At 53.0% G+C, this 25294-nt stretch overlaps 3 protein-coding genes across 8 annotated transcripts; 2 read left to right on the top strand and 1 right to left on the bottom strand.

The window, feature by feature from the left end:
• Positions 1–1881: 1881 nt before the first annotated feature.
• Positions 1882–9635, top strand: Dus1l (dihydrouridine synthase 1 like). 3 transcript variants are annotated; one of them, XM_045158219.1, is made up of 14 exons: positions 1882–2012; positions 2469–2769; positions 3329–3437; positions 3984–4034; positions 4859–4971; positions 5773–5855; positions 6066–6169; positions 6393–6537; positions 6758–6854; positions 6932–7020; positions 7622–7764; positions 8902–8939; positions 9109–9184; positions 9267–9635. In XM_045158219.1, exons 2-14 carry the CDS (start codon positions 2533–2535, stop codon positions 9404–9406), a joined length of 1425 nt encoding a protein of 474 aa, XP_045014154.1. In that variant the 5' UTR covers positions 1882–2012; positions 2469–2532; the 3' UTR covers positions 9407–9635. The 3 variants fall into 3 exon arrangements, with proteins under 3 accessions (XP_045014154.1, XP_045014155.1, XP_004655101.1); XM_045158220.1 differs by having other exon boundaries at positions 1926–2321; XM_004655044.2 differs by having other exon boundaries at positions 1926–2325.
• A 216-nt stretch (positions 9636–9851) lies between these two features.
• On the bottom strand, positions 9852–14753 carry Gps1 (G protein pathway suppressor 1). Of its 4 annotated transcripts, none has more exons than XM_045158217.1 (14): positions 14630–14753; positions 13793–13885; positions 13071–13252; positions 12483–12647; positions 12273–12408; positions 12108–12185; positions 11858–11918; positions 11353–11438; positions 11105–11199; positions 10916–11021; positions 10743–10823; positions 10525–10662; positions 10312–10446; positions 9852–10239 (listed from the first exon to the last, which is right to left on the bottom strand). In XM_045158217.1, the coding sequence occupies exons 1-14, from the start codon at positions 14747–14749 to the stop codon at positions 10165–10167; spliced, it is 1551 nt and encodes a 516-aa protein (XP_045014152.1). In that variant the 5' UTR covers positions 14750–14753; the 3' UTR covers positions 9852–10164. The 4 variants fall into 4 exon arrangements, with proteins under 4 accessions (XP_045014152.1, XP_045014153.1, XP_004655102.1 ...); XM_045158218.1 differs by having other exon boundaries at positions 11858–11915; XM_004655045.3 differs by lacking the exon at positions 14630–14753 and adding an exon at positions 14296–14459.
• A 52-nt stretch (positions 14754–14805) lies between these two features.
• Positions 14806–17930, top strand: Rfng (RFNG O-fucosylpeptide 3-beta-N-acetylglucosaminyltransferase). Its single transcript, XM_004655632.2, has 8 exons — positions 14806–15045; positions 15179–15227; positions 15712–15814; positions 15911–16064; positions 16350–16438; positions 16520–16685; positions 17019–17104; positions 17191–17930. Exons 1-8 carry the CDS (start codon positions 14806–14808, stop codon positions 17270–17272), a joined length of 969 nt encoding a protein of 322 aa, XP_004655689.2. The 3' UTR covers positions 17273–17930.
• The last annotated feature ends 7364 nt before the right edge of the window (positions 17931–25294 follow it).

Raw genomic sequence — 25294 nt, 5'->3', positions numbered from 1 at the left:
ATGCATTTGGAGTTCATTTGCAGTGGCTAGGGGCCCTGGTGCACCCATTCTCTCTCTGCCTCTTTCTCACTCTCAAAGAAATAAATAAAGATAATATATTTTAAAAGGCTAAAACATGTTTTAAATAAATTTTATTTATTAGAGAAAGAGGCAAAGAGAGAGAGAGAGAGAATGGGTGTACCAGGACATCTAGCCACTGCAGACAAACTTCAGATGCATGCACCATCATGCGCATCTAGCTTAAGTGGGTACTAGGCAATCGAACCTAGGTCCTTAAACTTTGAAGGCAAGTGCCTTAACAGCTAAACCATTTCTCCAGCCCCACCACTGCTTTTTTTTTTTTTAATTGTTCATTTTTATTTATTTATTTGAGAGTGACAGAGAGAAAGAGGCAGACAGAGAGAGAATGGGCATGCCAGGGCCTTCAGCCACTGCAAACGAACTCCAGATGCGTGTGCCCCCTTGTCCATCTGGCTAACGTGGGTCCTGGGGAATCGAGCCTCAAACTAGGGTCCTTGGGCTTCACAGGCAAGCGCTTAACCACTAAGCCATCTCTCCAGTCCCCACCCCTGCTTTTGTTGTTTGTTTTTTTGTTTTTCCAGGTAGGGTCTCACTCTAGCTCAGGCTGACCAGGAGTTCACTTTGTCGTCTCAGGGTGGTCTCGAACTCACAGTGATCCTTCTACCTCTGCCTCCTGAGTGCTCGGATTAAAGATATGTGCCACCACGCCCGGCTTTTTTCTTCTTCTTCTCTTTTCTTTTCTTCTTTTCTTTTCCTTTCCTTTCCTTTTCTCTTCTCTTTTCTTTCTTCTTTTTAAAAACTAATATATATATATATTAGAGAAAGAGAGAGAGAGAGAGAGAGAGAGAGGGAGGGAGGGAGGGAGGGAGGGAGGGAGGGAGGGAGACCAGGGACTCCAGCCCTGTAAATGAACTCCAGACGCTTGCGCCACCTTGTGCATCTGGCGGGTGCTCGGAAATAGCTGAACCATCTCTCCAGCCCTCTGCTCGCTTCTTAAAAATCCTTTCTTACACACAGCGTGCCCTGCCGCGCTTCTGGGAGAGTGTTTGGCGACCAGTTATGTGTCAAAATCCTGTCCCGAGCCGGGCGCTCAGCTCGCGGCCGGAGAGCAGGTCTCAAATCCGTCTCCTCACTGAACCTGGCGTCCTCAGAAGCTCCCACCCGGGTCACACGCGCTCGGACAAGCTCCACTCGCGTGGCATCGCACGTCTTTAGCATTCAGATCTGCCCTGAATGGGGTCCGAGTGGGCCGGCTGGACAGAGAGGCGTGTGAAGTGAGGGCTGGAGAGACGGCTTAGCGGTTAAGGTGCTTGCCTGTGACGCCGAAGGAGCAGGTTCGATTCCCCAGGACTCACGTAAGCCAGGTGCACAAGAGGCGCACGAGTCTGGAGTTCGTTTGCAGAGGCTGGAGACCCTGGCGCCCATTCTCTCTCTGTCTCTCTTCTATCTCTCTCACTCTCTGCTTGCAAATAAATAAAAATAAATTGTACTTAAAAAAATAATACCTCGGGTATTTCCTTGTCGCAACTCTGTGGGGCCCGGCCGGGTTAAGAGACCAGGCCCAGCAGGGCGTGGTGGTGCACGCCTTTAATCCCAGCACATGGGAGGCAGAGGTAGGAGGACTGCCGCGTGTTCACGGCCACCCTGAGACTACACAGTGAATTCCAGGCCAGCCTGGGCTAGAGCCTGGCTAGAGCGAGACCCTGCCTCGAAACCCCATCCCCCAAAAGAAGAAAAGAGAGAGACCAGTGCGAAGCTAGGCCGCTCCCCAAGGTCGCGTGGATGACAGCTCAGCACCCACCAGGGTCAGGCCCGGGCCCCTCGGTACCGGCCGCGGTTTCCGGGGACAGTGTTCGCCAACGCACTGCGCGCCACCCGGAGGGCCCGGCAGAGCGCTTCCGGTAGTGACACTTCCGTGGCGGCGTGCCCTGTCTGAACCTGGGCGCCCGGCGGCGGCTGCATGGCTGCGGGTTTTCCTTGCGGCACCTCGGGTAAGGATGGGGCTCAGACGGCTTGTGTCCCTCTGTCAGAGTGTGCCCGCCAGCGCGGCCTTCTCTAGTCCCCAACCGGCCTCGACGGTGAGGGTAGTCCGATGCGAACCCCTCGCCGCCGTCCTCTGGTAGCCTCTGCCCCTTGGCTAGCCCTAGGGACGGGGCCTGGTTAGAAGGCCGTAGGTTCGACGTGGAAAGGTGCCGGCCTTTCCGCTGCTCGCCTTGCCCGAGACTCGGGGTGGCGTAACCCGGTGGTACCACCTCGTCAGCTCTGCGCAGGGTCTCCAGCTCATGTCGGATCACTGAACTGTAGGTACTGTCCACACCAGTTCGGTAGCAAACGAGGGCGAATAGGTCAGAGGGGGGAGTGACATGCTAGCAGTGACACTGTCAGAAGGGGGGAGGGCACCTCAGTCCTGTACCTGCTGTTTATCAGCGACATGTGTGCCCTTCTAGGTTTGGTTCTGCATGCCATTTTCTAAACTGAGCCAGGTCCTCTTCTACTCTCAATGTGGAGACAATGCCCAAGCTGCAGGGCTTTGAGTTCTGGAGCCACACCCTGGGAGGGGCCCGGCACGTGGTGGCACCCATGGTGGACCAGAGTGAGCTAGCCTGGAGACTGCTGAGCCGCCGCCATGGAGCCCAGCTCTGCTACACCCCCATGCTGCATGCCCAGGTCTTCGTTCGAGATGCTAACTACAGGAAAGAGAATCTGTACTGTGAAGTGTGCCCCGAGGACCGACCCCTCATTGTGCAGGTGGGCACAAGGACCATGGCTGCTGTGCTCATTTGAGTCCTAGGTCCTGTGAAGCACCTTTTCCTTTTGCATGGGGACAACACACTCAGGTTTTCATACCCAGGAAAAGGGTGAAGGTCTCTGCAGTCTTGTAGCAACACACAGTAGAAACCAGCTGTTGGATGAACTTCACAAAAACTGAGCCCTTCCCTGGGAACTATCCCACACCCTAGAGAAGAAGCAGTTTGGGGGACATGAGGGATTTGCAACCCCCAACATCACCTCAGTTTTTTCCCTCAAGGCAGTGTTCTCCCTTCTCAGAGACATGACTTCTTAGAGACATGGCTCAGCTCTTCAGAAGTCTGTACTAATGGCTTTTACTATGCATCCAAAGGAACATACAGGTCTATGACTCATCCTCCTCATACTATGGGGATGATTCCTGCTTTATCATTATAAATGTTGGTGGGAAAAGACTGACTTACTGGGTCACAGTTGGGCCCCTCACAGGATTGGGTGGCCTAGGCAAGAAGGGCCCTGGGCCTGGTTTGGCCATGGGTGACATCCATGTCTTTTCTAGTTCTGTGCCAATGACCCAGAGGTGTTTGTCCAGGCGGCTCTCCTGGCACAGGATTACTGTGATGCTATTGACCTGAACTTGGGCTGCCCACAGATGATAGCCAAGAGAGGTGAGGTCATTACCAGAATTCTGCATATATACCTACCCAGCTCAGCACTTAGTCCATTGGGTGCCCAAGTGAGGGGTCCAAGCCTGCTATATGGAACCTGGGTGCAGGTATGTACTGGGAGGGCTCGTCTGTACCTCACTGTGGTGACCACTGAGGTCAGGAAGCACCCCTTTCCTCCATGCTTCTTGCTCCAGAAAGTAGCTGGGCATGAAGCTTCCCTAGAATGATATGGGAGGTCCACCCCCTATACTACCATATTCATGCCCACTGGGCCCTAGCAGGTGCTGCTAGTCCTAGGCTGGATGGTGTGTCTTCTGCAGTGCACCTGAGTTGGTGCAGCTAGGCAGATAAAACCCCAAATTTGGATGCTGACAAACTTCTTGACTGTCCTTCTGCCCCAACCAGACCACTGCTTCTGTGGACCCTGTGTAAGGGCTGATACTTGGCACACAGCCTCGCTATAGAGTCCTTGGTGTCCTGAGGAGCTGGTCTAGTAGGAGGCTCACCACCTATGTGAATACAAAGGACCACCCTCATCCTTTGCAGGTCACTATGGTGCCTTTCTACAGGAAGAGTGGGACCTACTCCAGAGAATGAGTGAGTTTGCTATGTGTGCTGCCACGTCAGTGGGTGAAGAATCCTGGAGACAACCTTGCAGGGCTCATAGGCACTGAATGCCTAGTTGGGGCTCAGGAGAGGACAGTGATGTTCTGGGATCTTTCTGACAGCTTGTGGCTGCGACAATCCCCTGCTGCAAAAAGTGGCTGTAAAAAGCCACTGTCAGCCAAGTGTTGTGGCACACACCTTTAATCCCAGCACTTTCAAGGCAAGAGGTAGGAGGATTGCCACGATCTCAAGGTCATCCAGAGACTACATAGTGAATTCCAGATCAGCCTGGGCTAGAGTGAGAGCCTACCTCAAAAAACAAACAAACAAAAAGCCGCCATCTGGGCTGGAGAGATGGCTTAGCGGCTAAGCGCTTGCCTGTGAAGCCTAAGGACCCCGGTTGGAGGCTCGGTTCCCCAGGTCCCATGTTAGCCAGATGCACAAGGGGGCGCACGCGTCTGGAGTTCGTTTGCAGAGGCTGGAAGCCCTGGTGCTCCCATTCTCTCTCTCTCTCTCTCCCTCTTTCTCTCTGTGTCTGTCGCTCTCAAATAAATTAATTAATTAATTAATTTTTAAAAAAGCCGCCATCTAATGCCAGCTACCTTAGAACCAGAAATTAAGTGCAGGGACAATGTCCTTACTCCTTTTAGCTTCCAATGTCCTGGGGGACAGAGCCAGGTCTCTCAGATGCCATCAGTAGAAGGAAGCCAGCATGGGCCTATGTCCGGTCTCCAGACCTACCTTCTGGCAAAGCTAGTATGGCTCCATGGGCTTCAGGATCATGGCCTCTAAAGCAAGGCTCTCTCTCTTCTCAGTTATGCTGGCCCATGAGAAACTCTCCGTTCCTGTCACATGCAAAATCCGTGTCTTCCCAGAGATTGACAAGACTGTGAGGTACGCCCAGATGCTGGAGAATGCTGGCTGCCAGGTAAGGATCATAGTTCCCAGTTGGGAGTGTTGGGATCCAATAGGTGGCTCTGCTTTAGGTTCCAGCACCATCCATGTCTCTGAGAAGCTTCTGAGACTGGAGGTGGCTCTCAGAAGCCTCTGCCTGTCCTGGGGTTCTTGGGTTGAGGATACAGCCCAGACTTTTATCATGGGGGGGGGGTGGCCCTCTTCAGGTGGACTGACTTCACCCCTAGCCTGGTCCTCTAAAACTAAAATTCCCACACCAGGGTGTTTGTTTTTTGGGGAGCTCACTATATTGCAGGCTTCCCAGATATCAGCTAGGGCCTCCTTCGGGTGAGCTTGACATGGAGCCTTCCTGGAGGACTGTCATGTGGTTGTCAGACCTGGTTTTCTGCTCTTGTCCTTCTGGAGGTGACAAGAGTCACCATCCCCAGCACACTGTGGCTGTAGCCTGTCCTTTCTACACCTTATAGCCTGGGTTCTGGTTCTTACCCCAGACTTTTTTTTTTTTTTTAAGGTAGGGACTCACTGTAGCCCAGGCTGGCCTCAAACTCACACATATCTTCCTCCCTGTGCCTCCCAAGTACTGGGATTAAACATGTGCCACCTCACCCAGCTTGACCTAGACTTTCTGATTGCAGCCTGAGGCTTCTCAAAGGTCAGGTTCCTGGGACCTTGAGGGCCAAGGACAAAACCAGGTCCAAGTGGCCTCTGCTCTTCCCATCTTGGGGAGCTAAGAGACTTGAGATAGAGCATCCCCTAGAGTTGGTTTGGGGTCTTGGCCTGGAGCAGGATTGAGCAGGGCCCTAATATGTTCTAGCTGCTGACTGTACATGGGCGCACCAAGGAGCAAAAAGGGCCTCTGTCAGGAACAGCATCCTGGGAGCACATCAAGGCAGTGCGGTGAGTGTTCACAGTAGGTGGGGTGCAGTCATCAATTGTTGGGCTTCATTAGGGGGGCATAAACCTAGCTCCAGTGCTCAGCATACCTGTGACCAGCCAAGGGTGTGGCATGCCCTGACAAGATGGAGTTTTTGTCTGGGGTCTTTCTTGGCTTGACAGTGCCCTGGTAGGGTGTGTGGTCAGGCCTCTCTTACCCCCTCTTCCCAACAGGAAGGCTGTGGGCATTCCTGTATTTGCCAATGGGAACATCCAGTGCTTGCAGGATGTGGAGCAGTGTATCCAAGACACGGGTGTGCAGGGGGTCATGAGTGCAGGTAAGCAGATGGACAACTCTGTCCTTTTCTGTCCTCTGCTCTGTTTGTTGTAAGTGGACAGTTTTCACTGTCCTGCCTGCTGTTATGGACCCAAGCTGTTAGACTGGGTTTCCCAGGCTGTTTGCAACTCACAGACCAGCCAGCAACCTGGGTATTCAGTGCTGTCCTCAGTGTAAGGGAGCCAAGAGGGTATTTATTCCAGGTTTTCTTCCTTTCTTCACAGAGGGCAACCTATACAACCCTGCCCTGTTTGAGGGACGGAGCCCTGCTGTATGGGAGCTAGCTGAGGAGTACCTAGACATTGTGCGGCAGCACCCTTGCCCACTGTCCTATGTCCGTGCTCACCTCTTCAAGCTGTGGCACCACACGTGAGTTGCCCCAGGCAGGGGCTGAGAACAGGGCTGCCCAGGTGTAGTGCCATAGCCCTGCATGGGGATGCTCTACTTTCTAAAATAACTTGCCAAGTCTGTGCTAAAGGACCAGTGGCTTGGCAGTGAGGAAGGTCAGAAGCCAGGGTGGGAAGAGACATTGGTGTGTGTCAAGCACTTGGCTTGGATGGTGACTGGGAGTGATGGGCGTCTGCCTCAGGCTGCAGGTGCACCAGCAGCTTCGAGAGGAGCTGGCCAAAGTGAAGACCCTGGAGGGCGTGACTGCCGTGAGCCAGGCGCTAAAGCTGCGGTGTCAGGCAGGTGCAGGGCTGTGGGAGCCCAGCAGGCAGTGGGCCAGCAGTTCAGGTCTGTGACAGGCCTTGGACCTTTACAGGAGGACATTTCCAGACAGCAAGAGGAAACAAGGCCAGCTGGCAATCTGCCTTCCTTCCATTGGATCTGCCAACCCTATGTCCGGCGAGGGTAAGCTCCCGACCCAGCCCACAGTGAGGGCCAGAGATCCTCTGCCATATCCCCTCATCACTGAAGTCAGTTACTGCTCCTTTAAAGAGAGGTGGCAGCCCTTATGTGGACCATGGTGCCCTCCACACTGGCTCAGCCTGCTCTCAGCAGCCCTGTTGAAAGGTGCTGGAGGTGTAGTTCTGTCTTAACACACATCTAGCTCTCATCACTAAACCCTGTGTAGTTTTACCCTTGGGACAAGAAGGACCTCAGGCTCCTTCTGGGTTCTTCACAGAGATGAGCCAGGCAGTTATCCATGACCACAGCCCTACCCAGACTAGTTGCTCAGACCTTGGGTCTCTGAGCTTTGGACACCAGCCAGGGAGGGCCCATCTATATTGGCCACTCACTTTGCAGTGTGACTGCACATCTGCCTCCTGTGGCCCTGAACAGTTTTTGGCAGCCAAAACTGGAGTTGTTTGGGACAGATGAAAGCACCTTACATGTCCCAGCCACCAGTGCCCATGATGCTATCCAGCCCTTCCTTACTCTGGGGCCCCAACTGAGCTCTGTGGCCAGCTAGTCATTTCTTGTGGATGATTTGGCCCTGTCCCTATTTTAGGCCTAGAGAAGGGAGCAAAGAAAATGGTGGCTGCAGCAAGCGGGCACTGGAGGAGGAGGAAGGTAGCACCGATGGCCTATCTAAGAATAAGCAGAAGAAGCAGCTGAGGAACCCTGGGAAGACTTTTGACCCCTCCCTGAAACGTAAGTGTCACTTTTGCTGCTGCAGCTGGGCAGCAGGAGGCCTCATCATCTTTGTTAGGCCAGAAACAAATGCCTGGGGACGTTCTTCCTAGGGTACCAGCTGGGGGGCCAGGCCAGAATCCCAAGTGTGAACACAGGACCCCATACAGAGCCTTGAAAGCTTTCTGAACTGCAGAATGTTCCTTAGTGTGTCAGACAAGCCACAGGAAAGCCAGGTGACTGCCAAAGGATATGCCTGTATGTCAGGCCTTGAGTCACTCAGGCCATCTTTGGCCTGCAGAGAATCCTGGGGCATGTACCCTACTCTCTGTCCTGAGGTAGTGGCTCTAGTCAGGATCCTGGGTGTTGGCCTCTCCCCTGAGACTGACATCACTCTCAGCATGGTATGTGAGGTCTCAGCTCAGTGAATTCCCTCCCAGGAGTCCTGGGTCACCTTAGTCATTTGGGCTTTTCCAACTGGCTGCTTCCCAGAGCCCAGAAGTCTGCTGTGAGCTTCCTGGAGCAGCTTTGTCTGTTATTCTGAAAGCCTGTGGAAGTAGCAGATGAGCCCCAGAACCCTACTTCCTCCATAGGACTACTGTTACGTGGAAGACATGCCAGCAGCTCCTGTGGGCCATTCTGCACCCTTGACTAACCATGTGAAATGGGGCATTTGGGGCTGAGATCCTGATTTCCACTTGTGCTGCTTTAGAGATGGGTCTAACCCTAACCCCATGGACCATGCTGCGTGGGTCTCACTTTGTAGCATGTGCTGACCTCAGGTTTACAGCAGTCTTTGAGTGGTAGGATTATAGGCATGCTCCACCATGTCCAGCTGCCCTTCCTTTTTGCTACAGATGGGGTGACAAACCTTGGGTCCTAGAATACTGGGAAGATGGAATGGGCACCTCCTCTTGCCAGGCTCCCTCAGCCCTCCTGCTGCTTCCTGTTCATTTTCCAGGAAGGGGGAGGGGGAGAACAGGAGGACATGCCCACTGTACTGTCACTGCTAACTCTTTGCCAAAGGGAAGATGTGGCCATCCATGTCCTCTACCCTTTGCTTGCCTAGCTGGCCACAGTGAGCAGCTCTGTGGGAATGTGGTCACCCTGGTTTGCCCCAGGCTCATCTCTTTCAGCCAGCTCTTGTTCTTTTTCCAGCAAAATATGCAAAGTGCGACCAATGTGGAAATCCAAAGGTGAGCTGGTCCTGGTGGTCTACCCAGGCATGGGTAGGAAGGGGAGGGAAGCGCCCACGGACATCTCTGAAATTCGTGCCCTGTGCTGCTCGAGGTCTGATGCAGACTAGTTCAGAATTTTACCTGGACAGGGGTGTTGGCCTCAGCCTACTCCCTTGCCTGTGAACAGGGAAACAAGTGTGTGTTCAACCTGTGCCGTGGCTGCTGCAAGAAGCGAGCCTTCAGGGAAACAGCAGACTGCCCAGGTGAGCAGGCGTCCACTGCCACCCTAAGCAGCAATGAGAAACTTCGCTTCCTGATCCCTACTCCCGTCTCACTCTCTGCTAGGTCATGGACTGCTCTTTAAAACCAAATTAGAGAAGTCTCTGGCATGGAAGGGGACTCAGCCTGGACTGCAGGAGCCTCAGCAAGTAGGGCCTGGAGCACCAGGTGGCTTCTCTGAAGTGATGGGCAGTGCTCTGGCCTAAAAGGCCAGTGGGAGCCACCTCATCCCAGACAGCTGCTGAAGCCTGGACACTTAAGGAAATGCCTTTACTCAGGGAATCTCCTGCTATTTGACATAAAAGGACAAGCTGGTGACTTCCCCTGGCCCAGGCTGGGGCCAGCAATGTTGCACCAGGGGTGCCCAGGCTGGACCTGCTCTGTCCCCAAAACTTATGTTTCTAAAAGTAAACAATAAATTGTTCTAGAGATGCATGTGCAGAGCCTATGACTACTGCCCTGGCTGAAAGAAAGGTCAGTCAGAGCTAACAGGGCATTGGAGACAGAAAACACATGACTGAAAACAGAGACTTGAAGCTTGAAGCTGGGGGTGTAGGTCCCTCCCTGCCTCCCCTACAGACAAGTGTCCAGAAGGCATGGTGGCTCTGGCATGATCAAGCCTCTACAGCAGGAAGGAGCAGAGCCCAGGGCAATGATCGGTCTGCTCTTTAATGGACTATACGGTCAGTGACACGTCTGTAGTCAATTTATGCACAGGAAGGAGGGGCTTGGGGGCCCCTGCCTGAGCACTGTACACAGTCTGTTTCCTGGGGACAGAAACCTGGCCCAGCACAGGGTACCTCAGAGGAGAGGACCAAGAGGGTGACATCCATTGGCTAGGTTGCTGTGAGCCACAGGTAGCCCTAAGCCTCGTCTCTGAGTGAGCTGGCAGGAGGTCCAGATGCTGTGTCCAAGGGGGGTAGGAAGGGTGTGTAGACCATCCTGGAGACCAGAGTGATGCCCCTCACATGTTGGTGCTCATCCGGGACTGGCTGTTGGCTGGAGTCAGGTCCCCCTGGCTCCCTTCTCTGGGAGGGGACTGAAGCGGACAAGGAAGGACTCAGCCATGCTATTCAGGTGCTCGCTGCTCCCTGCACCCCAGGCTGCTCACCTTGACGTGGATCTGGTTGCGCAGTACGGCCGCTCTCAGGATCATGGCCTTAGCCCGGCGCTGGAACTCCTTGCCCATCAGCAGGGACTTCTCAAAGGTGGTGCTGCGCTGATCCACATCCCGAGCATACAGGATCTGTATAGACAAGAGAGCTGGCTCAGCAGGACCCAGCAGATCCCTGGTCCCGACCCCCACAGCTCTGACCTTGCCCACCTTGCTATGTGAGTCAATGCGGGCGTTGATGAGCCCCTCCAGGATGAGGTGTGTTAGCTCATCCTCCAAGGCCGCCACCGTGGTGTTGAAGGCCGCAGCCATCTTGTGCATGTCAGCTGACACATAGGGGCTGAAGTACTGCAGGGCAGAGGGGCCAGCAGCTGCCCACCACTCCTGGGTATGTCTGCACCCTGCCCCGCCTTCAGCCCCATACTTACCTGAATGAGAGCCCGGTTGCGAATCTGGGTGTACAGTGTCCTGACATGGGGGGCCAGGTACATGTCTAAGAGCAGGTTGTCCTGGAGAGGAAAGCTGGTCAGGGACCCTCCTGAGGCAAAGCCAAGGTTAGACCAGCAGAGCTTCGGCACAGCCATCCCATCACAGTCCTCACCTTCATCTCATCCAGCATCTTCAGGCATGAGGCATACTTGGACTCATAAAATTTGAAGATGATGTCTCGGACCTGTGGCTCCAGCTCCAAGAACAACTTGAAGGAGCTGAGGAGACCAGATGGCTCAGCCCCAAAGGACCTGGCCCTGGGCAGGGGTAGGAGGTACAAGGAACCCACCATGCCACCCACCTGCTGGAAATGACATTACGCTGTAGTTCCTGCCGGTCAAAGGTGGCTAATGCACACAAGCCACCATAGACAGCCACGTTGCTGGGGGACAGAAGCTGAAAGGCAGAAGAGAAGGCAGGCCCAGACACGGAGGTCATGATTCATTGGTATACAGGAAGAAGCCCAAAGCCAAGGCCAGACCTCAGCCTGTGAGCTTTCACTGCCTCTTCAGACCCTACCTAGGACTGAGAGCCCTGGGTACCCCTCACCTCAGGGAAGTCACAGTGATCGAAGGAGGCCAGCAGGAAACATTTTGCAGCCTGCTTGTACTTGCGTGCAGCCAGCTCAGCCAAGCCTAGGAGACCAGGGAGGGAAGAAGCCAGCCTGTATAGAGGAAGCTGCCAGAGCCCTAGGTACAGCCACTGTCATGAATGGATGCTCTCTGGCCTCCTGCCACCAGTGTTTCTCAGTTTGGAGATAAATCCTATGTGTTAAATAACAGCCTCCAACTGAAGACATTCCCTGAAGTTAGCTGCCCAGGGAAGCCCCAAACTGCTGTTATGATGCCTGCAACATACAGCCAAACTCTGGGAAGGCAAATGACCCACCTGTCCAAACCGAACTTGAGCAGTTGCCTACTACCTACACCCATGGATGTAGGGCATGTAACCCAATGATGTGCCAATATTGTTTCCCCAACTGTGATGCAAGCTGGGCCTTATCCTCCACAGTTATGAGGACTTAAGTACAGCATGGGATGGCTGGGTGCCTCACCTGCAGCACACTTGAGCTTGGTGAGGATGGCTTGGGTCTGGCTGTCCCGCTCTCCACGCTGCTGCATGGGAAGGTAGTGGACGTGAGAGGTCCCCTACCCTGCCTTCCTCATCCCTGGAATTCAACACTCAGGCCCCACCCTACCCTTGAAGGAACAAAAGCAAACTTGGGGGCTATTGAAGTTGGACATGGGTATAGGAGAACCAGTAGGGTCAGGCTTCTAGGGCACTGTCTTGAAGATGGACCTCACCTCAGCAATCTCTGGGGTAGACTCAGCTTTGCTGACATAGCTCAACACATGAGACCAATTTTGCAAGTAGACACTGACCTAGCAGAGGAGTAGTTAGGGCCAGACTGAGCCTGAGTTGTCCCTTCTGGGTGCCCCCCCCCCTTGCCCACCTGCCACCCTGGCCACCTTGATAACATTGAGGCACATGTTGATGACATGCTTAGCACTGGTACAGTAGTCTCGGGCCCGTGAGTAACATTTGAGGGCATTGCTGAGGTCTCCACAGTCCAAATAGTGGTCACCCAGGTCATCATGGCCGCGCCTGTAGACATGGCTGTGAGTAGACACCAACCGAGAGCCCAGCTGCCCACCTCCCTACCCCGGGCAGGCCAGCACCTGATGCTCTCTTTGATAGAGTTGCCCTTGTAGTTCTTCAGGTCTGTGTCCAGCTTCTCCAACTTCAGTAGGGCCTTCTTCCGAGTGGCCTCCACCCAGGCTGTATCCAGGGGTGGGGGCTCCACTCCACTCTCAGGGACAGCATCAGGAGCGTTCTGTAGCTCCCTGAGGGAGATTCTGGCCGTCAGGATAGTAACATCACTGGGGCCAAGGATGGGGGAGAAGACATCTCCAGCCACAGGCTGGCCCAAGAGGCCTTTGCCTGTCTACCCTCCCCACCCAAAAGGCACAATCTTTGCCGTGGTAATGACAGCTGTTGACCCAGTGCAGCTGGCTTCCTGGAAAGGAGGCCAGTAGACCAGCTCCTCCAGAATCTGGAATCTTAACTGCTCATGAAACAAGCCAGAAAAGGGGGATCAGGGTCAGCCATCTCCTTTGCCCCACTTCTCCCTAAAGAAGTATGTTGCCCTGGTATGGGACATCACACTAGGGTGCTGGGTGTCTCAGGGGAACAGGAAGATCCATGCCAGACCAGCCCCAGTCACTTGTCCCTTCCAAGGCCTCTGCCACTTCTCACTGAGGTCTTACCTGGTAGCCTCTGAGAGCTTTCGGTGGATTTCTTCATACATGTCCACGTTAAAGGTCCTCTGCACGAAGGAGAGTGCCATTTTCAGGGCCTCTACCCGAAGAGGAGGGCACCGGTCAGCAATGAACTGCAGCCGTTCAATGCGCATCAAGCCGCTGTAACTGGCTGCATACTGCTCCAGATCCTGGGTTAGTAGGGTTGGGGAGCAGACCAGAGTCAGACAGTGTGCAAGGACCTGACAGCCCTAGCCAGAACACTAATTCTCCACATGGGCCCTGGGACCACAATAGGTTCTGGACATGTGATACCAGACTGATCTCTCCCAGGTGCTGAGGCCACTGGGGTGGACTAGGGACCTCTGGATTGGACTGAACTCTGAACTGAGAGGTAGGGACATGATCACTTGCTAGCAAGTTCTAGATGCTAAGTGAGCAGAGAGAGGATGATGTTGGCCTCAAACAAGCCTGGCCTCAAACTGACACTTAACAAACAAGCAGGGCTGTTACTCCCCATTGGTGAGAAGTGGGTGCAGGATCCCAGGATGGCCTGAGAATCCAACATAAATGGGCAATGGATGCCCCTAAGTTTCCTGGTTTAGAAAGAAGTGATCAGAGAGATCAGTGAAAAGCATCATTCTTGTTAAGGTGTACACTTAGGTGGGGAGTCTGACAAGGATCCTCACTGGGTCAAGATGCCCCAAACCCCCGCCCCCCGAGCTCGGTACCAGGGTGGGGTTCTCCACCACATAGTTGATATCGGGTGCGTTCTGGGGGTCTTCCTGGGGATCCACATCAATCTGCATAGGCTCCACGGCCCCCTGAAACATACATACAAGGGACAATTTGACACCTGGAGCCAGGAAGGGCTGGGGACTCTCAGTTTCCCCATGGGAGTTCTGCCCTAGGCACAACTGGACTCCTCTTCCACAGGTACTATCCCCCAAGTGCCTTCCTCTCCCACTCAGGCTTCTGACTCGAAGGCGCTGGCACAAATCTGTGGCGTAGGAAAGCGGACAACAAAAAGAGAGCAGCCCCAGGTGTTCCCAGGCACCACCCCATGTCGTTTCCTCCAAGCCACAAGGAAGAAACGAATGCCACCCTAAACCCAAGAGGTAGGAGGGCAGGCGCAGCCACCACGGGAGCCATGCCAGCCGAGAACCAGAGGGCCAGGACCTCGACCGCCGGAGGGAAGGGGGGGAGCCGGCTCCCGCACGGTGCGCCGCGGTACCTCGGAGAACAGCGTGCAGGCCGACAGGCTGGCGCTCAGGCTACAGTCCCCGGCGGTGCCGGGCCGCGGGTCTGACCTGCTGTGCGCAGGGCTACGGCTCAGGTCGGAGGCCGACGAGGAGGCCGAGCTGGGCGCCGGGCTGCCCCGCATCCTGGCCGGACGCGCCGCGCCCACACTGCAGGCGACCGCACGAAAAGCGTTGGCCCGGGGGGGGGGGGGGCCGGGGCGAACGCGGCCCGCGCGGCCACTTCACGCCCGCGCGCCGGGGCCCTGACGCCGCGGCCCCCGCCCACCTGCCCCGCGGGCCGCGCGGCACTCCACCCGGGGCCCCTACCTGCAAGTTAAACACCTGCACCGGCAGCGGCATCTTCCACCCACTCCGCCGCGGCGAAACCTTCACTTCCGGGGCAGTAGGCCTCCGCTTCCGGGCCGTGGCTCGGGGCGGAGCGCACATTGCTCTTAAAGGGGCCGCCGCCCTCCCAGGCCGGGCGCCGGGGTCCGGGCGGCCGCATGAGCCGCGCTCGGGGGGCGCTGTGCCGGGCCTGCCTCGCGCTGGCCGCGGCCCTGGCCGCGCTGCTGCTGCTGCCGCTGCGGCTGCCCCACGCGCCCGCCCCGACCCCGGCCCTGACCCCCGATGTCTCCCGCCTACGGCCGGACGACGTCTTCATCGCAGTCAAGACCACCCGGAAGAACCACGGGCCGCGCCTGCGCCTGCTGATGCGCACCTGGATCTCCCGGGCCCTCCGGCAGGTGCGTCCCCGCCCCACCGCCGCGCAGGGCCCGGGCTCGGGCCCGGGTTCGCAGGCTAGCCGGTCAGGCCTCCGCACCTGCTCGGTGACCACAGGTGGGAGCCCCCGGCGCCTCACAGTCGTTTCTCCCGCAGACGTACATCTTCACGGACGGAGAAGACCCTGAGCTCCAGCTGCAGGCAGGTGAGTCTCCCCGCAAAGGTGGGAGAGATGCCTGGGCAGGGTGCTGCATGCACTCCTCAGAGTGTCACTGTTTCTTCCAAAAGGGGTCATTATTAGGCTCTATCCCTGTGTCAGGCCCAGGGAAGTTAAGGCACTTGCTTAGGGTCACAACAGCTAGTGGACAGCAGAGCTAGGACATCCACCCATTGTCAGTGCAGCGTCCAGGGCCCATCCTGCCAGCCACACAATTCCTGCCAGGGCCTCTGGCCAATGCCACGTCCCCTGAGGAAGCCTCATCAGGGGGGTCATCCTTGCCAGGCCTACTCCGCTTTGATTTGTGAGATTCTAAGTGACTGCCATCTTCTGCAGTCACTGATGGCCCCTAAACGAGGGCTGAGCTGGGCCGCCAGTTTGGATCTTGGCCCGTGGCTGGATCACCAGTTTCTGGCCTAAACCTAAGGAGGCAAGCTGTGTGTCAACCCTCACACTTATTTCCAACTGGCAGGCGGCCGTATGATTAACACCAACTGCTCTGCTGTGCGCACCCGCCAAGCGCTCTGCTGCAAGATGTCTGTGGAGTACGACAAGTTCATCGAATCTGGACGCAAGTAAGTAGCCCCACCTCTCAGCCCAGGGCTGAGCAAGGCGGGTACTCTCTCCTAGCTTGGCAGTCCTAGTGCACAGGCCTGTCTCTCCACCTGCAGGTGGTTCTGCCACGTGGATGATGACAACTATGTGAACCCCAAAAGCCTACTGCACCTGTTGTCCACCTTCTCTTCCAACCAGGATGTTTACCTGGGGCGGCCCAGCCTGGACCACCCCATTGAGGCCACTGAGAGGATCCAGGGAGGCGGCACTGTGAGTGCTGGGTCAGCACTCTCCCTGAGGCTGAGCCAGAGCCCAGCAGGAGAATAGACGGAGAAGGGCGTGGGGCAGGTGGCCCTGTGGAGCTGGCAAACCTGACTAGTGGTTTGGAAAGGCCCAGAGGTGCAAGTGATTGACATGAGGAGCCTCTGGTGCCTAGTGCTCTGCACAGGCTGTGCCACAGGACAATGTGGGGGAGACACTTAGGGAGTAGGATGGAGGGGCAAGGATGAGGAGCTCTGTCTTGGTCAGCCTTAACCAGGGATTTCCCTTTTCCAGGTAACCACAGTCAAGTTTTGGTTTGCTACTGGTGGAGCTGGATTCTGCTTGAGTAGGGGTCTTGCTCTCAAAATGAGCCCATGGGCCAGGTAAGTTGGAGCCTGGCTGCACAAACTCGGGGCAGGCAGGTGTGCAAAGCCGCTGAACAGCTTCTCCTCCTCCCCGACCAGCCTGGGCAGCTTCATGAGCACTGCTGAGCGTGTGCGGCTTCCGGATGACTGCACCGTGGGCTACATTGTAGAAGGGCTGCTGGGTGCGCGCCTGCTGCACAGTCCCCTCTTCCACTCCCACCTCGAGAATCTTCAGAGGCTGCCACGGGATGCTGTGCTTCAACAGGTACCAGGAAGGGGTGTGACCCCACCCCCACTCCTGCAGGGACCCTGCCCATTATTGTCCATGGGTTCTCCCAGCCAGGCAGGGGCTCCGAGGAGAGCCTTGGGATCTCTGCAGTGTGGCTGAGGGTGGACCCTAGGCAGATGTTTTGCCTGATGGGTCCCTGAAGAGCAGATGTTCACCTCAAGTCTTATTTACAGGGCTTCTTTGTAAAAGGGTTCTGTCTTGCATCCCTAGCCCTGAAAGGTAAGGTTCCCTCCAACAGGGGGACTTGAGGCAAAGGAAGGACCCAGGAGGAAACACAGGCTTTCCCTCTTTCCCCTATGGCCCTCCCAGGTCACACTGAGCTATGGGGGTCCTGAGAACCCACATAATGTGGTGAACGTGGCCGGAAGCTTCAGCCTACAGCAGGACCCTACACGGTGAGTGCACACCAAGGGCTTTTGTCCTATAGGGGCTCTGACCTCAGCCTCTTCTGAAGCCCTGACCCTGCTTTCTCCCTTTCTAGGTTCCAGTCTGTACACTGCCTTCTCTACCCAGATACTGACTGGTGTCCCATCCAGAATAGGGATGACCTCGCCTCCTGGTGACTAACATTTGCTGGTGGCTGATCTGCCTGGCTGCCTGCAGGCTGGAGACCAGGTGCATCGGGAGAATGAGGACAGCTGGCCTGTCCATGCTGAGACCATCCAGGAATTGTGGGAAATGCAGTGCTGCTGAGGCAACAGACATCCTGCCCCATGGTCGTTCCCACAGGACATGGTCTCCACTCTAGTGTGTGTCGCCTGGGAGGAGACTGGCTTTCCGCCTCCGCAGGGCTGTGTCTTGCAGGACCTGGTGCAGAAGGCAGCTTGGGTGCTGAGGAGTTTGATCCAGGCCCAGCCACAGACTCTTTCTGGCAGGCCTCCCAGGGCCACTGACCATATGCAGGCTGTGCCTGGCCAGCAGGTGCTTAGGATTGACCCACAGCTGTGCCTCTGGCAGAGCTGCTTTTCTTCCAAAGCCTCCATCTCCTGCCTCCTCCTGGGGACCTCCAGCATACTTTTCTTTTCTCTGACTTGTTGTTCAGTTTTCCTCCCTGAGTTTCCTCCAGATCCATAGTGCAGCCAGAGCATTTCCCCTGGGCCCCCCAGGAGTGAGGTGTAGACCCAGTGCCTTTCATGGGGGACTAGCACCTGGGAACAGTCCCTTCTCTGCTTCTGCCTCACTGCACTGCAGGACCAAGTAAAGGCTTCATTGTCCTTCTCAGTATGGCTCCAGTTGTAGTCTGTTACTAGGATATCTGACAGCTTGGCTCTACAAATGTCCACATGGCAGCCTGCCCCTCCCAGGAAGGCTTGCCCTGTGACAGTTGTTCTCACAGCCCTGCCTGTTGCAGTGAGGTCCACATTGCTGGTAGAAATCACCCAACCAAGAGCAGCTTGTGGGAAAAAGAGGTTTATTTTGGCTTACAGGCTCGAGGGGAAGCTCTATGATGGCAGGGAAAATGATGGCATGAGCAGAAGGTGGACATCACTCCCTGGGCCACATAAGGTATACCATAACAACAGGAGAGTATGCCAAACACTGGCATGGGGAAACTGGCTATAACACCCATAAGCCCCCCAACAATACACTCCCTCCAGGAGACATTAATTCCCAAATCTCCATCAGTTGGGGATCTAGTATTCAAAACACCTAAATTTATGGGGGACACCTGAATCAAACCACCACATTGCCTAACCCTGACCTTAACATTCCAGACTGTGAGCCAAAGTGAATGGCAAGGAGGAACAGGGTGCTCTGCAGTGGGTAGGCTTGCTTCTCAATACCTCACAGAACAGCTAATAGGCATTTGTGCACATGCATGGCTGCTACATACGTGAGTATGCCTAGGAGGGAGAATGGGTGCACCAGGGCCACCAGCCACTGCAAACAAACTCCAGATGCATGCACCACTTTGTGCCTCTGGCTTGATGTGGGTACTGAGGAATCGAACCCAGGTCATTAGACTTTGCCAGCAAGTCTAACCCCAGAGCCATCTCTCCAGCCCATGAGTGTGGCTTTGTAAACAGGCTGAGAGAGGGCGTACATCCAGGTATGTGTGCATGGTTGTGTACAGGTGGTCCCTGACAGGAGGGTTCAGTTTAGGATTTTTTCTTTTTTTGGTTTTTCAAGGTAGGGTCTCAGGCTGGTCCAGGCTGACCTGGAATTAACTATGTAGTCTCAGGTTGTCCTTGAACTCTCAGCAATCCTCCTACCTCTGCCTCCCGAGTGCTAGGATTAAAGGCGTGTGCCACCACGCCTGGCAGGATCTATATTTTTTATTGACAACTTCCATAATTATAGATAATAAGCCATGATAATTCACTCTCCTCCCCCCACTTTCCCCTTTGCAATTCTATTCTCCATTGTAACCCTTTCCCTTCTCAATCAGTCTCTTTTATTTAGATGTCATCATCTCTTCCTCTTATTATGATGCTCTTGTGAAGCTAGTATCAGGCACTATGAGGTCATGGATATCCAATCCATTTTGTCTCTGGAAGAGCACATGGTAAGGAGTCCTACCCTTCCTTTGGCTCTTACATTCTTTCTGCCACCTCTCCCGCAATGGACCCTGAGCCTTGGAAGGTGTGATAGAGATATTGCAGTGCTGAGCACTCCTCTGTCACTTCTCAGCACTGTGGTACCTTCTGAGTCATCCCAAAGTCACCACCATCTGAAAAGAGAAGTTTCTCTAACCAAAAGTGAGAGTAGCATAAATATATGGGTGTGAACATTAAGAGAAGTGCTTACTGGGCACTTTGGTGAGCATAGTATGTACCTTTAGCCAGACACCAGCAGACATTACACCCCTAGAGCTCATGACTTCCCCCTTTGTAAGTTTTCAGTATCATGAATGTATTACCTTCCATGGAGTGGACCTCCAGTCCAATTAGCAATTGGTTTCCCCCATAACAGACATGCCACTATTGTACATATTGGCTCATTTAGCCTGGCTGGCCAAATTTAAGGCTCCACTGTTTGTCTCCACTGATGATTCAGTTTAGGATTGATCAGAGTATAAAAGCAGGGCCATCAAGGGTGGACTCAGGTGAGAGCGCTTCCTAGAGTGTTACAAGGTCCTGGATTCCATCCCTAATGCTGCAAAAAAAGAAGTCGTGTAAAATCATGTTTTTTACAAGGTATATAAATCCTACTACGAAGCTAGATGAACATGGCTCACACCTGTAAGCCCAGCACTTGGGAGGTAGATGCAGGAGAGTTGTCACAAATTTGAGACCAGCCTGGGCACATCACACATGGTACAACTGTCCCTTTTGATGCAAGGTAGTGACAACTCTTGGTCAGCAAAGAGGTCCTCAAAGTAGAAGAGTGCTGTTTAGTGAGCTGTTACTGAGTGGGGGTATTGGGGGAAGAGGTTAGGTATATTAAATGCATTTTCCATTTCTGATATTTCTTAAAATATTTAAGAGAATGAAAAGGAAGATGGGCACACCAAGGCCTCTTGCCTCTGCAAATAAATTCCAGATGCATACACAACAGTGTATCTGGCTTACATGAGTACTGGGGAATCAAACCCAGGCCATCAGGCTTTGTAAGCAAGCACCTTTAACCATTGAGCCATCACTCCATCCCCATTTCTGATATTTTTAGGTGTTTTTTTGTTTTTTGAGAGAGAGAGAATGGGCATGCCAGGGCCACCAGCCACTGCAAACACTCCAGACGTATGGGCCACCTTGTGCATCTGGTTTAAGTGGATCCTAGGGAATCAAACTGGGTACTTTGGTTTTATAAGCAAATGCCTTAGCTGCTTAGTCATTTCTCCAGCCCACTTTCGATACTTTTAACTTATTTATTGCTTCAGTGTCAGGGGAAGAATGTCACTGTGTGGTGGGCAGATCAGTGCTCCATGGTCAGCTTGTGATCAGTGTTGGTTTCCATTCACCAGGAGTAAAACCGACCCCAAAACCCAGAGTGGTGGAGCACACCTATAATCTCAGCCCTCAGGAGGACTGAAAGTTCAAGTGTACTCTAGACTACATGGACCCGGTCTCAACAACAAAAGGAAAACACCCCAAGGATACTTGAGGTCAAATGTTCTAGGTCTTGGGGACCTTGGGCTACTGGCATCTCAGGTAGAAGTGCAGGCTCAGCAATTGGCTCTGGGTGGATGGGGAAGGGCTGGACCAGATGGATGTTCAGAACTGGAAAAACCTGAGGCCAGAGAGCATGGAGCTCTTGAAATCTATAGAATCATTCCAACAGAAGTCAGATTGTATAAGGGAAGGTCACCTGTGCACCCCCCCTCCCATCAGCTCAGGTGGATATTAACCAAACATGGTCTTTGGTGGCCTTTGCCTCTAGATTTGTAAGAACTTCCCCCTTAGCCTGTGCAATATTCACCCATCACCCCCACCGTGAACAATGTCCTTGGATTGCATTGACCAAGGATGAGAACATATCCACAGGGACAGGAAGGGTGTCTGAGGACACGCCCCTGGAATAGTGACTATCCAGAGTTCACAGTGGATTTAGAGACTTACCATCAGAAGCTTTCTAGAGTTAGTGCAGCTTGCTCTGCCACTGAGAATGCCATCCCTTCTGTCTCAACCTGCTACATCTGATTCTGACCTAAGACATCACATGGCCACCACTAGGCATGGACCACTCCATCTCTCTGGTTATCTGATACATGGAGAATGAACTTGGTTGTAAGGTTCTATTTATTTACTTATTTATTTCCTTGTGAGAATGTGTATAGGCACGCCCCTTACCTTGGTGCTGCAAACTGCAGATGCATGCGTCACTTTTTGTTTCTAACTTTACAGGGGTCCTGGGGAACCCAACCTGAGCCAGAAGACTTTGTAAGCAAGTGCCTTTAACACTGAGCCTTCTCCCCAGCTTTGCAAAACTCCCCCTCCCTCATTCCTCCCTCCCTCCCTCTCTCTCTCTCTCTCTCTCTCTCTCTCTCTCCTTTTTCCAAGGTAGCGTCTTACTCTAACCTCTAACCCAGGCTGACCTGAAATTCACTATGTAGTCTCAGGTTGGCCTCGAACCCACAACAATCCTACCTCTGCCTCTTAAAGGTGTGTGCCCCCACACCCAGCTAAAGTTCTCTTTAATAAATCTGTTGTGAGCTGGGCGTGGGGGCACACGCCTTTAGTCCCAGCACTCAGGAGGCAGAGATAGGAGAATTGTCCTGAGTTCAAGGCCACCCTGAGACTACAGAGTGAATTCCAGGTCAGCCTGGAATTTCAGGTTGCTAGAGCAAGACCCTACCTTGAAAAACCAAAATATATATATATATTTTAATGTTGTAAGAAAACAAACTGGGGGGGGGTCAGCAGTTAAAGTGCTTGTTTGCAAAGCCTAACAACCTGGGTTCAATTCCCCAGTGCTTACGTAAAGCCAGCTGTGCAAAATGGTGCATGCATCTGGAGTTAGTTTACAATGACTGGAAGCCTCTGGTATGCCCATTTTAGGCCAGGTGTGGTGATGCATGCCATTAATCCCAGAGCTCGGAAAGCAGAAGTAGGAGGATCACAGTGAGCTAGAGACCAGTCTGAGACTACAGAGTAAGTTCCAGGTCAGTCTGTACTAAAGAGAGACCCTACCTCGAAAAAGAAAAAAAAAAATTTTTTTTTTAAAGATGGAGGCAGGAGGGTCAGGAGTTCACAAGTTCAAGGCCTGTTTGTCCATAGTTTCTTATTTATTTGAGAAAGAGGAAGAGATAGAGAATAGGCATGTCAGGGCCTCCAGCCACTGCAAAGAACTCCAGAGCCACCCTTGTGCATCTGGCTCACATGGGTCCTGGGGAACCGGCCCTCTTTGCAGACAAGCACTAAGCCACCCCTCCAGCCCGTTGCCTGTCCATGTTTTCTTTGTGAAAGGCTTTTAGATTCTTAGCATGTGGCATGTGTTTCTTTTCTGTTTTTTTCTTTTCTTTCTTTTTTTTTTTTTTTTGTTTGTTTTGTTTGTTTGCTATAGCTCAGACTGATCTGGAATTCACTATATAGTCTCAGCCTCAGGCTGGCCTTGAAGTCATGGTAATCCTCCTACCTCGGCCTTCTGAGTGCTGGCATTAAAGGTGTGTACCACCACAACATGCTTTTGTTTTAATTCTTCTATTGCAAAGTTGATAGTTAAGATGAGGCCCATCTGCTTAGCCTTTCAGTTGCTTTTATACACTTATTTGGAGAGGAAGGGAAGTTGGTTCTGTAAGATCCCAAAGCTTCAAGCTAGCCCTTCTCTTATGGTTGTGTAACACAGAGACCAGAGAGCCCTCTGGAATTCTGAGTTTTTGTTTTTTTAGTTCAGAGAGCAAGCTACTTTGAACTCCACACCAAATACCCATGGTCCTTTAAAAAAAAAAAAAAAAAAAACACATGAGTCAGATGTGGCTCGTGTCTTTAATCCCAGCATTTGAGAGACTAAGGTAGGAGGATCACAGTGAATTTGAGGCCAGCCTGGACAACCAAATGAGTTTCAGGTCAGCCTAGTCAGGCTAGTGTGAGAACCTGCCTGAAAAAAAATCCAGAAAGAAAGACAACAGCATGCCTGCCTAGCATGCAGGAAAGCCTGGGGTCAAGACCCAGCACCACATAAATTGGGCATGGTAGGACACACCTGTAATCTCAACACTCAGGAGGTGGAGGCAGGAGTATCAAAGTTCTCATCCTCAGCTACAAAGTGAGTTTGAGGCCAATCTGGGCTACATGAGACCCTGTCTGCAAAAAAAAGAAAAGAAAAAAAACAAGCTGAGTATGGGGGCATACACCTTTAATCCCAGCACTCAGGGGCCAGAGGTAGGAGGGTTGCCATGAGTTCAAGGCCGGCCTAAGACTACATAGTGACTTCCAGGTCAGCCTGGGCTACAGCAAGACCCCACCTCAAAAAAAAAAAAAAAAAAAACAACCTTGGAGCTGGAGAGAGATTGCTTAGTGGTTAAGGTGCTTGCCCATGAAGCCTAAGGACCCTTGTTCAATCTCTCTCCAGGTCCCACATAAACCAGGTACAGAAAGATGAAGCAAGCACAAGGTCACACATGCACACTAGGTGGCACAAGCATCTGGCATTCAATTGTTGTGACTGAGGCCCTGGCACACAATTCTCTTTTGCTCTTGCACTCTCTAGAAAGAAAAAAAAATTGAAACCGGGTGTAGTGGCACATGCCTTTAATCCCGCACTTGGGAGGCAGAGGTAGGAGAATCACCATGAGTTTAAGGCCACCCTGAGACTACAGAGTTAATTCCAGGTCAGCCTGGGCTAGAGTGAGACCCTACCTTGAAAAACAAAAACAAAAAAAGTAGGGCTGGAGAGCCAGTAGTGGTGCACACCTTTAATCCCAGCACTCAGGAAGCAGAGGTACGAGGATCGCCATGAGTTCAAGGCCACCCTGAGACTACATTGGGAATTCCAGGGCATCCTGGGCTACAGTGAGACCCTACATCGACCCCTACCCCTCATTAAAAAAGTAGAGCTGGAGAGATGGCTGGCTTAGTGATTAAGGAACTTGCCTGTGAAGCCTAAGGACCCAGGTTCAATTCCCCAACCCACATAAACCAGATGCACAAGGTGAAGCATGTGTCTGGAGTTCATTTGCAAGGGTTAGAGCCCCCTGCATGCCCATATGCCCATTCTCTCTCTCCTTTCCTCCCTCCCTCCCTCTTTATCTCTCTCTCCCTAAGTTTAAACAAAATAAAAAATTAAAAAGCACAGCAGACTGAATAAATTATAATTGAAACTGAAAAGAAAGAGAAAGGTCTGTGGAGATGGTTCAACAGTTAAAGGCACTTGCTTACAAAAGCCTGCTGGCCTGGGTTCAATTCTCCAGCCACCCATGTAAAGCCAGATACACAAAGTGGTGCATATGTCTAGAGTTTGTAGCTGTAACAGGCCCTGACATACACATGCTTTCTCTCAGTCTCTATTTCTCTATCCTCTCTATTAAAATAAAAATAAGGGGCTGGGGAGACGGCTTAGCGGTTAAGCAATTGCTTATGAAGCCTAAGGGCCTTGGTTTGAGTCTCCATTCCCCAGGACCCACATTAGCCAGATGCACAAGGGGGTACATGTGTCTGGAGTTCGTTTGTAGTGGCTGGAGACCCTGGCGTGCCCATTCTCTCTGCCTCTTTCTCTCTCTGTCTGTCGCTCTCAAATAAATAAAAATGAACAATAGCAAAAAAAAAAATATTTAAAAATAAAAATAGGGGCAGGAGAGATGGCTTAGCATTTAAGTGCTTGCCTGTGAAGCCTAAGGACCCCAGTTCGAGGCTCAATTCCCCAGGACCCACGTTAGCCAGATGCACAAGGGGGCCACGCTTCTGGAGTTTGTTTGTAGTGGCTGGAGGCCCTGGTGTGCCCATTCTCTCTATCTGACTCTCTCTCTGTCTGTTGCTCTCAAATAAATAAATAAAAATGAAGCCGGGTATGGTGGTGCACACCTTTAATCCCAGTACTCAGGAGGCAGAGATAGGTGGATCACCGTGAGTTCGAGGCCACCTTGAGACTACACAGTGAATTCCAGGTCAGCCTTGGCTAGAATGAGACCGTACCTCAAAAAAAAATAATAATAATAATGGGCTGGAGGGATGGCTCAGTGGTTAAGGTACTTGCCTGCAAAACCTAAA

Source organism: Jaculus jaculus, chromosome 9 (assembly GCF_020740685.1).
Source record: "Jaculus jaculus isolate mJacJac1 chromosome 9, mJacJac1.mat.Y.cur, whole genome shotgun sequence".
NCBI classification, from domain to species: domain Eukaryota; kingdom Metazoa; phylum Chordata; class Mammalia; order Rodentia; family Dipodidae; genus Jaculus; species Jaculus jaculus.
Note: the sequence above shows the minus strand (reverse complement) of the source record. Positions and strands in the feature narration are given on the sequence as shown.

Coding starts and splice junctions, on each gene's coding strand:
- Dus1l (XM_045158219.1), top strand. CDS start 2,533: ATGCCCAAGCTGCAGGGCTTTGAGTTCTGGAGCCACACCCTGGGAGGG. Junction 7,765..8,901: donor TTTTGACCCCTCCCTGAAAC/GTAAGTGTCACT, acceptor TTCTTTTTCCAG/CAAAATATGCAAAGTGCGAC. Junction 8,940..9,108: donor ACCAATGTGGAAATCCAAAG/GTGAGCTGGTCC, acceptor GCCTGTGAACAG/GGAAACAAGTGTGTGTTCAA.
- Gps1 (XM_004655045.3), bottom strand. CDS start 14,445: ATGCGGGGCAGCCCGGCGCCCAGCTCGGCCTCCTCGTCGGCCTCCGAC. Junction 12,648..13,070: donor AAGCTCTCAGAGGCTACCAG/GTAAGACCTCAG, acceptor AATCTCCCTCAG/GGAGCTACAGAACGCTCCTG. Junction 11,919..12,107: donor CTACCCCAGAGATTGCTGAG/GTGAGGTCCATC, acceptor CTTCCCATGCAG/CAGCGTGGAGAGCGGGACAG.
- Rfng (XM_004655632.2), top strand. CDS start 14,806: ATGAGCCGCGCTCGGGGGGCGCTGTGCCGGGCCTGCCTCGCGCTGGCC. Junction 15,228..15,711: donor TGAGCTCCAGCTGCAGGCAG/GTGAGTCTCCCC, acceptor TCCAACTGGCAG/GCGGCCGTATGATTAACACC. Junction 17,105..17,190: donor CTACAGCAGGACCCTACACG/GTGAGTGCACAC, acceptor CTCCCTTTCTAG/GTTCCAGTCTGTACACTGCC.